This window comes from Podarcis melisellensis (assembly GCF_964234715.1).
Source record: "Podarcis melisellensis genome assembly, chromosome: 9".
Taxonomy (NCBI): Eukaryota; Metazoa; Chordata; class Lepidosauria; order Squamata; family Lacertidae; genus Podarcis; species Podarcis melisellensis.
In genome coordinates this window covers 25,674,215-25,690,180 of record NC_138541.1, presented here as the reverse complement: position 1 = coordinate 25,690,180, position 15,966 = coordinate 25,674,215, and the positions used below count along the sequence as shown (strand labels likewise).

The window sequence follows — 15,966 nt, the reverse complement described above, 5'->3', positions numbered from 1 at the left end:
TGGGCAAACATCACAGGAGCTGTTTAAGCATTTGATAAAAGTTGACCTCATCCCTTCCTTCTGACGTACAGGAGGCATGATAATAATCTTGAGACTTCTGGCTTTTACCTTTCCTCTGCAAAACCAGGAGATTATAATTGTAGGAGAGATAAGACTCACAGGATGCAAAGTTGCTAAGATGGTTTAAATTTTTTTTCTAAGGAGAGACTTAGGTGTTCTATCTTGCTTGCAATCAGATTATGGATGGAGTCAAAAAGAAATTTCTCTATAAGAACTGCCTGTTAACTAATTTAAGCCTATTCTGAGCCACTGATCTACTATTAATCTCCATGTAAATGCACTATAGAGCGAGTGGCCACCTTTTGTTGTTATTTATCATGTTTATAGTACTCATTAATTATGTAGTCAAAACATACAGAGACTCCATTTAAATGTTCCTTTCCTGATAACCATGAATAACGGGAACCACTGAAATCACAGACTGGGCTTTGGCAAACTTAAATAGACTGATTTGTCCTGGACTGGAGAGGGGGCTAAGTTGGGATTTTGTTTTTGCATTTTTTTTCTTTTTTTCTTTCTCTTTTTGTTGTTATACGGTGAAAATCAATAAAAACTATATTTGTTTGTTTAACAGTTTACACAATAAATTTGTAGATAAAACAGTGAAAATTTTGTGTGTGTGTGTGTGTGTGTGTGTGTGTGTGTGTGTGTGGCTCACAGGAATATCTTTCCACCCCACCTTCAGCACTCAATTCAATGTAGGGGGAAGGAAAGGCCAGCAAAAGAAAAAAAAAACACTCCTTCCCTTCTTCCTTCTACCCAGTTCCTTCTGCAGTTCCCACTTGCATATTATGCCAAAATCTGTAAACCATGAGCCACTTACCTGATTACATGTATTGATGTCTATTCCTCCCTTCAGGTATTCCACAACTTTGTCCAGATTGCCAGCCCTGGCAGCTCTGAGGAAGCTTGCATTGCTGTCAGACTGTGAAAATAAGCAAGAGGATACTATTACATTTCTTCTTCAAAGGTACACAGCACAAGTAGGACCAAAGAAAGAACCTGCATATTTATGTTACTGAAGTTTCAGTTCCAATAATTTGCACTGCTGATTTGGGCATCCCTATTCTAATACAGATTATTTACCACATGCTGTGGTGTGCATGTAACCATATGGAAAGCCAATAATCAAATATTTGACCAATATTTCTCAACAATGTTTTCCCAAAATATCCTCAACCCTGTTGCACCTCACTGTCATCGCCCCCCAACTAGCTGGAAATTTGAAAGGTTACCAATACACATACAGCTGTTCTGCACCTACAAAGATCTGTCTAATGTGTGGACATCTGGAAAAAAGGAGCAAGGAAGCGTGGCAACATTGGGGCAGTATTAAGTGTATGTATGGAAGCAATGTTTGAACCGGTCGAATGGTTCAATGTGGATCTGAGCAGCAAAAATTTGTGAGAACACAGTCTAAGTTGAGCCAAAAATAATTATGATTTTTTCCCCAGGTAGAAATATAAGTTATCAGTAAAAAAAAAATTTAAAAAATAGCATCCAAAAGATACAAAATTACCACCACTACAGTTACTCACACCCGTTATAATCTTGGCAAAATGCCTAATTATGATAATATACTTTGCTTTTCACATGATTCAATTGATTCACAAGAGAACAAAAGACTAAGATCTGGCTGGTTATTACAACAGATTAGGTCAAACTTCGTCCTTTCCTTCTGTGTCTATCTAAGCCAGGGATGGGGAACCCGTGACACTCCAGTTGTTGTTAGACGCCAGGTCTTATCAGTCCCAGAAAGCACAGCCAATAATGGGTGGCTACAGGTACCCCAGCCCTGAGCTCGCCCTTCATAGTTGCTGTCCCCAAGCATCTCCCATCTCTTTTCCCTCACCTTGATCAACAGCACACAGATCTTCTTTAAGGTTTTTGCCACTCCAATCTCGTTGATCCCTTCCTCATCAACTCCCAGCCCTGATTCATTCCTCTGTCTCCTCCACCCATCATTCCCTCAGGTTCAAGCTGCACAGCTTACTGTCTTCTCTTTTGTAGCCATTTTGCCTCCTAAGGCACTAGATTCACTATTTTCTTGGCTTGCTTGTGTTGTGTGCCCCATTACTCCTTAGGGCTCCACTTCATTGCCCTTTTCTATCAACAGGACGCAATGCCCCCGTCCCCCAAAAACAACCCTGTGTGAGGGGTTTTCTCCCAGCTCCAATTGACTTTTGCTTCCTTAACAAAGGGATAATGTTGGTCAGATGGACCTCATTTCCCAGCAGATAGAACATTAATCTCTTCCGTGGTATCATAGCTACTCAATCAAAGACTTAGATAAATGCTCAGAAAGCTTCAAAGTGTTTCATTGCTATATGTACAGACAAGAGAAAATTTGTCCAAGTATACCACCATGTGAAGCACAATCCTACCCATGCTTACTCAGAAGCAAGACCCAGTAAGTTCTTTCTTTCTTTCTTTCTTTCTTTCTTTCTTTCTTTCTTTCTTTCTTTCTTTCTTTCTTTCTATCTATCTAAAGATCATATAGTGGTTCACAGCATAAAAATACAAGATCAAAATACATAATAAAAACAAAACAATAAACCTCCCCATTGAGACAAAATACAACGTAAAAGTGTTTGTGACTCCTGCCTTAATTTCACAATGTTGCTATTAACCCCCCAAACACACACACAACTGAAGGGCAGATTGCTCAAAAAACACAACCACACAAGGAGCATGTATATGCACTGTTAGGTAAATGTAATTGTGAGTCCCCAGTTAGGGAGTTTGCCAAATGATCTGTTTCCCAGAAGAAAGGTAAAGAATAATGTTATGACAGGGGCACTGTGGAAACTTAAATCATTGTTCCCTGCCCAGCGCTAATCAGAACTCTGCTAGGTGCCCACTGGTGAAAGTGGGGGTCCTCAGTGGTCATGTTGTTATGGTTCCCTCCCAAACCTGGAGACACTCCTGGTTTGGGGGGGGGGACAGGATACAAAATAATTCTTGCTTGTTTGGACCTGTCATTAGTGGAGCCAAAAAAGGGCACTTGGAGGATTTGTCCTGGTCCACTTCCACCGGGGTAGTACTAGGAATACCCCAGTAAAGTAAACCTGTCCATGAGAAAGGAAGGAAGGTGAAACCATGGCCAAGGGACAGTCATGCTGTTCTGACCTTATACCACACTTAATGCACATATTTCTGCACCTAGAAATGGAAAATTAAGGCTGAAAATGGAATTGCAAACTTTAAAAAACCTTCTAATACAGCCCTTCCCCCTGAGAGAAACAAGAAAACAGCACCGATTCTCTGCTCACTGTACTCTGGATTTTACCCCAGAATACAAAGATATAGAAATACTTTAAGGAGATCCTGGTGCATATTACAGGCTCCTCAGTATCAAGAAACCAGACAACCCTACTTAACACACTGCAAGGAGGAGAAAAAGGCATTGCAGGAGTCTTTTTCTAGCATTCAATATCAGCCAGTGAAGCTCTGTAACCATGACACAGCAGCAGTGTCTGTCAAACACTTGAAAGCGAGGCGATCTACTGCCAGAGAAGACTTTGTGCAATGCAGCAGACTCTTTTATTACAAGCGCAGAAACTGAAAGCAGAAATCGATGATGAAACCTTTTTTTTGTGCTTTCATGCTATACCACAGAGCACATACTTTTCATGATAAAGTATGGCAATGTTGCATTTAAACAATATTGCTGCATTTTTTTCACAGTTCTTTATTGGTTGACATTGCCTTGCAAGCATTCAATAGGGGGGAAATGAGCATGGCTTGGGGGCAGAGTGCTGCTGTGATGGTGAACTCTGCTCTAATCAATCCTTGTTCATTAGCACATCTGTAGAACACCCTCCCATATAGCTGAATGCACCAAGGGTCCGCACAGCTGGGCTGCATAATCTGCAAAAGCAGGAAACCTCATCATGTGGAGAGGTCCCTATGCACACACACATGTGTTTACGCAAAAAGAAACCTGAATTCTTGCTTCCGGGATAACCAGTGGAACAGAGGCAGTATGGTTTTATATTTTGATTTTATTTTATTCTGTGAACCGCCCTAAGACCTTTGGGTATAGGGTGGTATATAAATCATCATCATCATCCACGATGATGTCAAGCCCAGGCTAGTGTGGAGCTAAGGAGTGTGAAAACACAACCGAATGACAGAATCCACATATAGAAGCTTGCTTCCCCACACAGATTTCTCTCTTGGTAGAGTATGATGAACATTATTTCTTTTTATTAACAAATTCAAAGCTGAGCATGCAAAAAACTCTACCCATTCTTTTCTTTAAAACAAACAAAAAAAAACCTGTGCTTCTTCCTTGAGCAGAGAATATTTTCATTCCAAGGGCCACAATCCCTTCAGGGCAACTTTACAGGGGCCAGAGGCAAAAGTAGGCAAAGCAATAAATGCAAACGTTTCCATTCTGCAGCAGGCTACACACACCCTTTTATTTCCAGACAAGCAAGAAACATCATCAGAATTCAATGCCACATTCAGGCCAGGCAAAAAAAACCCAAAGAGAGTTAAAGGTGAGGCTGTGGGCGTGGTGGTGTCATCCTGGCAAAAGTTCCAAGGACCAGACAGGGTGACCTAGAGGGCCAGACTAGAAGTTTCCCGTCCCTGTCCTTGAGAGAGCCGGCATACATACATACATACATACATACATACATACATACATACATAAATAGGTTTGCTTCCTGAACTTATTGCTCTGCATATAAGAATTAAGAATGACTATTAATTTAATGCTGGTTGTTGACTTTAAGAAGTATTTTTTGTGTCCCGTATATTCAACCCCCCACTGCTGCCTTGCATTTCTTTTCATGCCACTAATTTGCAAGATGAGGTCTCCACAGTTACAAACGAAAACTGTCCTTAATCCACCTTAAGGTGTTTATCTCTTGCTGTGCCTGTGGCGCTGGGGTCAGCCAACACTGAAGGATCCCTGGAACGTCTTTGCATTCCCCCTGGATTTGGCAATGGAGAGTCACCCTTACTTCTAAGTGACATTAATTTTCAGGTTGCATGTTGAGAGCTCAGATCACATTACCCGAGTCATCGGTTCAGTTGTAGCCAGAAGAAAACATATTACGTGACAGTCAGAAATACTTAATTGATAGGTAATGCAGAGCTGCATGTTTTCTCCTCCCATCTTCAGAATAAAGGTAAGGAACTTCCAGCTTTTACCGCACAGTCAAATGGCACCACAAGAAGGAACTATTGTTCATATTTGTTTTTAAGGTTCTTTTCTGGCTCACTGCCACTCACTGAGAGGGGGGCAAGGAAGTGGGAGGCCAGCACAGGGCAAGCACAGAATGGAAGCAGGACTGGGAGCAATGGATTGGCTCTGCTGCAGGGCCAACCTTGAGCTCCTGCTGCCTTGACCCCTGGCATGTTCAAAAGGTGGGAGAGCATCACAGTCTCACCCACACAGCCCCACAGGCTGCTATTGCTGTGCCCCTCTTCTAGTGCTGCCACATCACAATTTCTGGATATTTTTGTGACTGATAAGAAGTGGCCTGAAGGTAAAATGAGAGGAGCATTTTTTTATAGCAAGAATGGGGAACCTTTGACCTTCCAGATGTTGTTAGAGAACAACTCCCATCAGCCTTGGCCATGTTCTCTGGGGATGATGTGAGGCACAGTTCAGCAACATCTGGAGGACCAAAGTTTACCCCCACCTGCCTCATAATGGCTCTGGTTCTCTACCTCCTTGCATCTGTGCACGTATCTGTTTTGTTTTGTGAAAGCAGGTAGAGGGAGGACCTGCTGCAGGGAGGTGTAGCTGGAGACCGAAGTTTGAGAAACACTGGATTAAGTGCTTTCTTCTTGCCTTGAGATTGGTAAATACCAATGCTGAAGGGACAGGGACTGTGCGGCCAAGCTAGCGGGGCTGCCAGGAACCTTCCAACCTTCAGCTGTCAGATGAGCAGCCACACAGAATTCAAAAAACGTGGCTGGGAGTGCATTTGGCAGTGAAACTGGAGGCAGGGGTGGAAATGTATTTGAAGGAGGCAGGAAAGTATGGGGCTGTCTCCTGATTCTTAGTTGCTTGATGCAGCACTGGAAGCCCAGTGAGGGATTAGAAGGAACAGGTCAAGTATAAGGACACCAAGCTTCAAGTGAACTGAGTACAAGCAATAAAAATGTTCCTTATGAAACAAGAATATCTCATACTGACTATCTGGTTACCTTTCAGGAAGATGGGATTTCTCATAGTTAAGACATATGCAGGTTTTACTTAGCAGTTACAACTACCCATAGCATTTTAGAATATTAGAATATGCAAATAATACTAATATTAATAATAATAACAATAATAATAATTTTGAACAGCAATTTTTTCAAAGTAGGAGTAATGTAGATGCCTGGTTAACTCTTTCCATATGAAATTTTGATGTACAGTACTTTTAAAATTAACCTTCTGTTGACTTCCCTAGCCTTTCTTCTCCAGTATAGCTTTACAGTTTCAAAGCTACTGTAACTTCCTCCTGATTAAAAACTTGGGTTTGTTTACAAACCTTTTATTCAGTACTTGCCTTTAACAACAACAACAATTATGCACCAGCCTCTCTGGCTGCTTACAGCATATATAAAACATAGTAAAACATCAAACATTAAAAAATAGTTCCCTGCCTATTATTTCTATTTTATATTCCAAATGTATACTAATTGTAACTTTTTGAAAGACCATTCCAATGCCTACATCATACACTTACCTCTTTCCATGTGGATAAAAACTACATGACTTTTCCAACACATATTCTTTACCATTCTTGACTACAAATTGGATGCAACATCTCACTGAATTAAGCATATGCTAAATTACTTTGCTAAAGCCAATGCAAGGAGTAGTTAATATCAGCAAATAATACCGATGAAAAATATTTAACAAGCAGCTGTATAAATCTAACCCTTAAAGCTATCCCATAAATCCACTGTAATCATTTGGCAATCTAGCTTTCACTGACATTTGTAGGATTTCTCAAGCCACATTTAAAAAAAAAAATACACACACACAAAGAAGCCTGGGAGATAAGTGCCATCTTAATTTTACAAAATGAATGCAGTATTTGTGTGAACTGAGGAAGTTGTGGACACTTTCTCAGCAAGCAGTATTACACATAAAAAGTGAATGTGATAAACTACTTGACCTGAGATGAAATAGGTTGCTTTGTGTCAAGATTTCCAATGGCTGTTCCTGAACACATAAAAAGTATCATGTTGTTGGCATTCGTCTCGAAGGGGACAGGGACTATAAGGGAGAAATCAACTACAACCTATACACAAGGACTTGGATGCAGAGGAACGTCCTCCATCAGAATAAAGTCCTTCATCAGAATCCAACCCAAACACTATTCACTGTTAGTTGGGTTTAAGGCAACTCTTTTCAATCCATGATTAAACTGAAAGTATGTTCGATTAGTGAAGTATGGAAGTGAAAGTAATGGTGTATGGAAGTGAAAGCTGGACCATAAAGAAGGCTGATCACTGAAGAATTGATGCTTTTGAATTATGGTGCTGGAGGTGACTCTTGAGAGTCCCATGGACTGCAAGAAGATCAAACCTATCCATTCTGAAGGAAATCAGCCCTGAGTGCTCACCGGAAGGACAGATTGTGAAGCTGAGGCTCCAATACTTGGCCACCTCATGAGAAGAGAAGACTCTCTGGAAAAGACCCTGATGCTGAGAAAGATTGAGGGTACGAGGAGAAGGGGACAACAGAGGACAAGATGGCTGGACAGTGTTTTCGATGCTACTAACATGAGTTTGACCAAACTGCAGGAGGCAGTGGAAGACAGGAGTGCCTGGCGTGCTCTGGTCCATGGGGTCACGAAGAGTCGGGCACAACTAAACGACTAAACAACAACAACAACGTTCGATTAGAGTACTTTTGTGACTTCGTATTTCCATTCCAAACCCATCAGCTGGCCCCAATACAACAAGGAGCAATCTGTACAAGGAAAATGGGGTTGCCTGTACAATACCCCCTTCTGGGGATATGGGTGGGCAGAAAATCTCCTGCTTCACAATGTGCACATGTGGAAGGAATCCAATCCAAGGATCAGCAGGCATGAAGGAGACTCATTTTGCCTTCACATTCCTTTATCAACCCTGCACCCTACCCTTTGTACTTCTTCCAAATATGAAAATGTGATGGCAGCGTAATATTATTATTTGCTGGATGGTTAATGTGAGGTCCCCCAGATGTTTCTGGGCTACAACTCCCATCATTCCTGATCAATGGCCAGGCTGGCTGGGGCTGCTGGGAGTTGGAGTCCAACCACAACTAAGAAAGCCTCAGTTACAGGTAGGTAGCCGTGTTGGTCTGCCATAGTCGAAACAAAATTAAAAAATTCCTTCCAGTAGCACCTTAGAGACCAACTAAGTTTGTTATTGGTATGAGCTTTCGTGCACATGCACACTTCTTCAGATACTGTATCTGAAGGATTTTTTTTATTTTTTTATTTTGTTAAGAAAACCTTAGCTGCCCCTTCAATTTGATCCTTGACTTTATATCTGCACAATGAAATGGGGCAATACTACAATGACAGGTGCATAATTGCAGCAGCCCAAAGTTTGCTATTTGAAGCTTCAATAAGCAGCTATTGCTACAATGGGAGTAAAGACTAAGTTACCAACATTTCACAGCTTTTCAGCCATCACCATACTGCCTTTTCTTCCCAATGAAACTTATGCACCAACTAAATTGTATTAGCCCATTTCAACATTGTATAACCAAGTCAAACAGACCTGCTGTACTGCACTAACACCTATACAATGTTATAATCGGGATTCACACCACTCCATCTCATGGAATTTCAACCATAACAACATTTCTTTTATTCCAAATGACAAACCTATTCACCTCATAAACTGTATTACCCATTTCAGTGATACTGAACCTAAAATACTGCAAAATCATACAGACTGTACTGCAACTAACTCCCATAAATTGTGGTAATCATGGTTTGCACTGCTCTGTACTGTACTTGTACAGAAATTCCAAACAGAAAATTCCAAACTTGTCCACTGACAAATAATGACTCTTCATGGTTTCTTTCATAGCCCTACCTGGAGATGCCAGAGATTGAACCTGGGCTATTTTTCATGCAAACCATGTGCTCTATCACTGAGCCATGACCCTTTCCTCCAAAATGACTGGCACCAGCTCTCCAGGGTTTCAGGCAAGGGGCAGATTCCTACAGATTGCCTCCCCCCTCAATTTCTCTTGCTGAACTCAACTGCTGCTGTAAACTTGACTGTTCAGTTAAATTCCAAAGGGAAACTACTTCTAACTGTTCTTAATTCTCAAGGCAAGCAGAGTGTTGCAAAAATACAGTAGAAAAATTCCCAATAAAGTATTTACAAAATAGCTTTGCTTGGGATTGAAATAAGGGAAGGATTTCAAGCAACTAGTTTTTACCAATTAAAAATGCATGCCATATTAATATTGAAAATGTAAAATAATAATATTATTATTTTTGCTAAATAGTTGACAGGAAACTAGCAAGGAGAAGTCGAATATCAAAGATCTGTGGGTGGGGTTACAAACATGCCACATGGGCACTCATAATGAGATTGCATTGATGCAAAGTTGCAAATTGCAACCATACATTATAAGGGAGTGCTACTTTTGAACTGATACCAAAGAAATTCTTCTTAAACAGCTTTGACATTTGATGAAATATGTGATATATAGTCTTCATTTGCTATATGATTTCTACTCAGATTCCATCTGACTTCCCTTCTTACTGCAACTGCAAACATTTTATTTCTGTGATGAACATGAAACTACTTTCAAGTGAAAGTGTGTAGAACTGGCTAAATCTGGAGAATAGTGCAGCGAGCCAGCACAATTAACCTTGAAATGTGAATGCAATTTTTAAAATTACACATTTGCGGCATTTCCCCCTCCTGCTAAATTCACTAAGCTTGCAGTCCTATGTGCACACTTACTTGAAACTAAGTCCCGCTGAGCTCATCAAAGTCTACTTCCAAGTAAAGATACATGGAATTAGGCTGCTAAGTACTTATATAGTGAATAAAATATTTGAAAAATTGTGCTTTGGCTTAAGTAATTGCAAACATTGACGACATGAGAGAGCACATTGACCTGTGTAATGAACTTTTTTCTGTAACTGAGCCTTTATATATCTCCTAAACTATGGAAAATATACTTAACGGAATAGCACAGTCCATCAAATGCAATTTATTGATTTTATGTTCTCAAATGAGATATCAGTACAGTCTCTTTGGAATGTCTACTTACAAAAATATAGTAAAAGACATTCCTTTATTTATTAGGAGCTCTATCTCCTGAGGTTTTTCGCTACTTACAATCTTATATTTTACATGCATGGAAACACATTCCAGGAGCTACTTTGCTCTTCAACAGATCCCCAACAATGACCATCTTAATCCAGCCACCAGCAGTTTTTAAAGTCACAGACCCTATTTCACTGCTCAGCATTGCCAGTATCTACCAAGCAGGTTCAAAGAGTTCTCTTGCTAAGAGGTCTTCTTCTTCTTTTCTACACAGTCACAAAGGCCTATTTATCCCCTTTGTCGCCTCTTTAGACTTACCAGTGTCTCGGGATATTTAGCCTCTTCATTGTTGCATCCATAGTAGTCTGGAATTTTATCCACATCTTGTATGTTTCCTTGCACTCTCACACCCTTGTCCGTGTGACAAGCCTGGCAAACGGGTGCATTGCCCATATCAGTCCTCCCCGCTCACTCCTGCAAGTGGGTTTGACTTTGAAGTGTCCTAAACACTCCAAAGGGGCAGAGTAAACAACCCAGAAGGATAATTACGGATCCCGTGCTTTGCTCCCCTCAACTCCCCTCGCCAGAGTTTTCTTTCTGCAGGCTGCCCTGTGTCAAAAGGAAACCTCAGCAACTGCAGACAGCATTCAGTGACCATTTCCAATTCAGGCGCTGCCTGTCTATTTTTACACCTACTAGGCCAGCTATGCATGTAAATTGAATGGGGAGGGGGAAAGCGACCTACAGGCAGCCTGACTAGCGCAGAGTTAAAGTCCTACTGTGTGAAATGCCTCCACATACAAGGGTTATTGAATTACCCAGCTGCATGCCTTTGAATGTTTTGATTCCCCCCCCCCTACCCTTCTACTGTTCACATTATCCCTTGGTGCTTGCCCAAAGCACTACAGTTCAGAATGCTGCATGCTAGCACCCTAGTACTTTCCAAGAGAGAGGGGGGGCATTGGGGGAAGAGAAAAACTTTCACATGAAATGATTAATTCAAAATGCCAATTGTTTTGTATTTAACACACAAATGCTACTAGATATGCAGTGCTTTGTTTTTTTTTAAAAAAGATCATCATATGGTACTTAATAAATATGCAACTATGGCATATTTGTTCGTTCTGAATCTGCATTAGGTGAATGAGTCATAGCCTCATATAATTCCTTTGGTAATTCTGCAGAATTACAGCATTTGAGTATCCTTTAAGCACTTTGAGCCACTACCCATTTGCTCAAGCAGCCATGCTCTCTAAAGTACAAATCTGAGAAGCAGGCCTCACACAGCCAATTGGAGCTTTGCCAAGAATACAAACACAATTATCTTTATCACCAGAAAAGTAGACATATGGTTGGATCCAGATTTAGGCTACAATCCTAACCACACTTTCCTGGGAGTAAGCCTCCATGAATTCAACAGGACTTTCCTGTGTAGACATAATTGGGATTGCACTGTAGAGACCAACTGATATCAAGATGACATACATTAGTGGTGTCCCATTTACTTCAGCTGGTCTATGGCAAGTATGACTATGGTCTGGTTTGCATGCAGCAGTAAGCCATACACTGAAACAAACTATGGGAACCAGGCAAAGCACCTTCTCAGTAGTGGCACCTGCTCTGTGGAACGTCCTCCCATCAAACGTAAAGGAGATAAGTAACTATACAACCTTTAGAAGTTATCTGAAGGCAGCCTTGTATCCCATGGATGGGGTACAAATATGATTAACAGCAGCAACAACAACTGCTACAAAGGAGAAGCACCATGCTGGTTGGCGCACGCTACTCAATCTTGCACACTTCTCTTCTCCCTTTCCAGAGGCAATAAGCAAAGCATGGAGGGGCTGAGTTAGCATGACGTATGAACCAACACTCGTATTCTGTTTCTTTCTGAACCTGTAATGAATGGAAGCTATTGTTTGCTTTTGGTTTAGCACTGGTTTAGTTTGTTAGGAGAAACAAACCACGAAAGCTAGTTTGCATGTACCGCTAAGTCATCCACACTATGGTATTGTCCCCTGCTCCCTGCAAATGGGGGAGTGAAGGAAGCATTTCTGTGCAGCATGCACTAACACGCTGCTCGTTCACCATAAGCCATGGTTTGTTTCTGACCACAGTTTACTGCTTTGGGGTGAATAAGGCCTAAATCTGGTTCCAACCCATCGAATATACCAAAAGCACATGCAATAAACTCAAGTGTACCAAAGGTAACTGTTACGGTTTTAGTCATTTTGAAACACATTTTCAAGTACTTACTGATTTTGTACAAAATTGTTTCTCCTTTATCAATTTTTTTAAAGAATCAAACGATATTCAGCAACCAGTTGTCAATGATCCAACATCTTTATTGCCCTATTGATTTGTTACCCTTCACAGCTGCCAGGATTTATCATCGGGTAACTGTGTTTTTCACCCTTTAGGATTACTGACCTACGGGGAATTCATGCTTGTGTTAATTATGTCAAGTTAATTTAGAATGGCTCTGTGCTTCTCTTTTTCCCAAGTTGTCCAGCCTTTTGGTTACTGCAATATTTTATTATTTATGTTTACTGCCAATTTATGAAGGGAAGTGTCAATTGCATAGCTAGATATTGTAATAAAATTCAACTTGTGTGACAAAGGAAGCTTTGAGATATGAAGTTGAACAGATTTCATGTATTGAGATCTCCAATAGGTCTCAAAATTTAGATATATTAATAGTAATCCTCAGTCCCATTCAACAAGCTCATGGGACTCCTCCAGACTATCTGTTCAGCTTTAATCCTGATTTGCTTGTACAAAGCTTATGTGGTGGTTAGACTATGTCCAGCCTTAATGTGTATTCATTCTGAAATTTACAGGGTGGTTATATGACAATTAATGGTCATCCTGATTCGTTTGTTAGGTGTCTACATGTCAATCCATTTATAATTCATTCATCCCACATTTTCAGTGTATTTCCTTTTCCAAACTGTAAAAAGATAGATTTTTAGCACCAAAGCAACAGACTGCTTAATCCACTTTAAATATGCTGGTCTAACATCCTGATATACACTTCAAGTCCTCTCATAACACTGATAGTCTGACGACTCCAAGGCTTGAAAAAACCCAACTTCTTACTCTTTCCTTGCCTGATAAGATGCCAGGCATGCCATATTCAATATTGATGTGACAGGTTATGGACATCTGAAGCAATTCTACCCTAACCGCAGTCTAATACCTGTTTTAGGATTTCTTAATATGATTAGGAGAACATGATGGGGAATTTGTTGAGAGGCGGGTGAAGCAACTTTCAAGTACTCACAGAAGGCCACAAAGGCAAAAAACAAATCAGACAGATACACCAACAATGCACAGGCCTGGTGGAAGTAGTGTGACTGGGGCAGTGGGATTCCCTCCCGATAAATTTCTTTGCTTTGGGAGGGTGAGAGTTGGAAGAGTTGTCACTGCACCACACCTTCCTTCTACTGCAAAAGTCTCAGAGTGCTTGACTAACAGAGGAAGCTGTAAAAATGAACAGACTTGTTTAGAAACTCCCATAATTGCAGATAGTTTCCTCTCGTTTTTTAAAACATCTGCGACATCAAAATTTATGTATGCAACTTCATATGAAAAGGGAAATATCAAACTCTTAGCAAAATATCCCCATGACATTCCATCAAATACAGAACAGAGCTGCCTCCTGTTCAGCAAAATTCAAGCCTAGCTTTGTGGCAGAGTTCACTGCGTGTACAGATCAACTCTGCCTATTTTGTTTGTTTTATTTAACGCTGTCCTATGTTTTTAATGTCGTAAAAGACAGCAGTTGGCAAACCCAGAGACTTGAAGCATGCTCTATACATATAAAAGGTTAATCTCCTCGGTGTTGTTTCCTGTTCACACATATCTGCCCTCTCACATTCCATGTCTAATGAATAAGGTTTCTAAAAATTTATGGTAGCTGTCAATACTGTGAAATTTAAAATCCAATGTGCAGTTGCAACTCCCCGAATTCCATTTACTTTAGAGTCAAAGCTGGGAAGTGGACAGAAGGGAGCACCAAAGTGGTAGGAGAGGTTCATAGAAACAACAGGTTTCGATACTTGATATTTTTCCAGTTTTCAGATTAATTATATTAAAAGAGACATGCCCTACACACTAGATCTCTGCCTGGCAATAAATGTTATTTGAAGAATTCCACTGGATGAAGAACACTGACAAAATGCATGGCATAATTTTAAGAGCATATAAATGGATAGGCAAGCAGGAAACAAAGTCCACGGACTAAGTTAGAAGGGTGCCAAATACAGATCAGCACACATTCCTTTCAAAAACTACTTGCAGATGGTTGTGATCTACATAGATATCTAAGACAAAGAAAGGGGAAATCTTTCTGCCAGTGAACTTCTAACAATGCTAGTGCTGTTTGTTACACTGCTTCAAAGTTATTAAGGGCAAATTACTCAGAAAGCAAATATTTTCATCTTTTGCCAGATTGAGGCGGGGCAAAGCAATCAAACCATGTGTATTATTTAGAGACTTAAATTTCAAAGTCCTTATGGAAGGGTGGAAAACTCCCAGGGTCTCGTTAATGCCACTGTAATTTGGGTCTGTCTCTCAGATCTATCATATCACATAGCAGCTAAGAAACTGAAAACAAAAGCTGATTGTGACAGTAATCTGGCCTGTACATCAGTATTATATAATTAAAAACACAAGCAATGGAAAAAAGTTAGAGGTTGCTTTCACCTTCTTGAATCTAGAATTATCCTGTATACCTGAAGGAGCGTCTCCACCCCCATCGTTCAGCCCGGACACTGAGATCCAGCGCCGAGGGCCTTCTGGCGGTTCCCTCATTGCGAGAAGTGAGGTTACAGGGAACCAGACAGAGGGCCTTCTCGGTAGTGGTGCCCGCCCTGTGGAACGCCCTCCCATCAGATGTCAAAGAGATAAAGAATTACCTGACGTTCAGAAGACATCTTAAGGCAGCCCTGTTTAGGGATGTTTTTAATATGTAATGCTGTGTTGTTTTTAATACTGATTGGGAGCCGCCCAGAGTGGCTGGGGAAACTCAGCCAGATGGGCGGGGTATAAATAATAAATTATTATTATTATTATTATTATTATTATTATTATTCAAAGAAGTCAAAAGGGCATTGATGGAGAAGTGCTGGGCACATTAGAGGCTAATTGGCTTATAGTGCTATGAGAAACTTGATCTCAGTCTGCCCTAGTGTTACCCTCATTGGGGAGTTAAGGTACATAAGAAAAACTGTCAGTTCAGGCCAATGTCCCAAGTGGTCCAACATCCTGTACTTGCTGTGGGCAGGCAGATGCCTGTGGGAAACCGGCAAGCAAGACCTAAGTGCAGCAGTATTCTTCCCACCTGTGATTACAGCTGAAAATAGAACATAGACATTGTGGCTAGTAGCTATGGTGGTTTCTATTCCAGTTTTAGATCAGCATCTTAAGACCAACCCTTGATCGGTCCTTTTGTTTCTGTTTCACTGAGTGACTTTACTGTTGCTGGGTTATCCTTGAAATGTCCTTTTCAGTTCCAGAACTCATTTGCAGTTGTTTCTTCAAATTCATCTCCAGGGAAAAATTATGGATTAATATTTTTCAGTTGCTAAATAACACTGAGTAGAATTATCTTAAAAGCCAATGCCCCCTTTCCATCATCCTCTGAGCATATCCTTCTAT

At 40.7% G+C, this 15,966-nt stretch overlaps 1 protein-coding gene across 30 annotated transcripts in view; it reads right to left on the bottom strand.

Annotated features, from left to right (window-relative positions):
• Positions 1–15,966, bottom strand: part of ANK2 (ankyrin 2) — a 333,722-nt gene that overhangs the window by 121,988 nt on the left and 195,768 nt on the right. For 15 of the 30 annotated variants that reach the window (XM_081924696.1, XM_081924705.1, XM_081924714.1 and 12 more), the window contains exon 2: positions 884–985. In XM_081924696.1, coding sequence (XP_081780822.1) covers positions 884–985 — 102 coding nt within the window. Of the gene's footprint in view, positions 1–883; positions 986–10,623; positions 10,969–15,966 lie in introns of those variants that run through there. The other 15 variants (XM_081924716.1, XM_081924699.1, XM_081924717.1 and 12 more) reach the window with 5 other exon arrangements.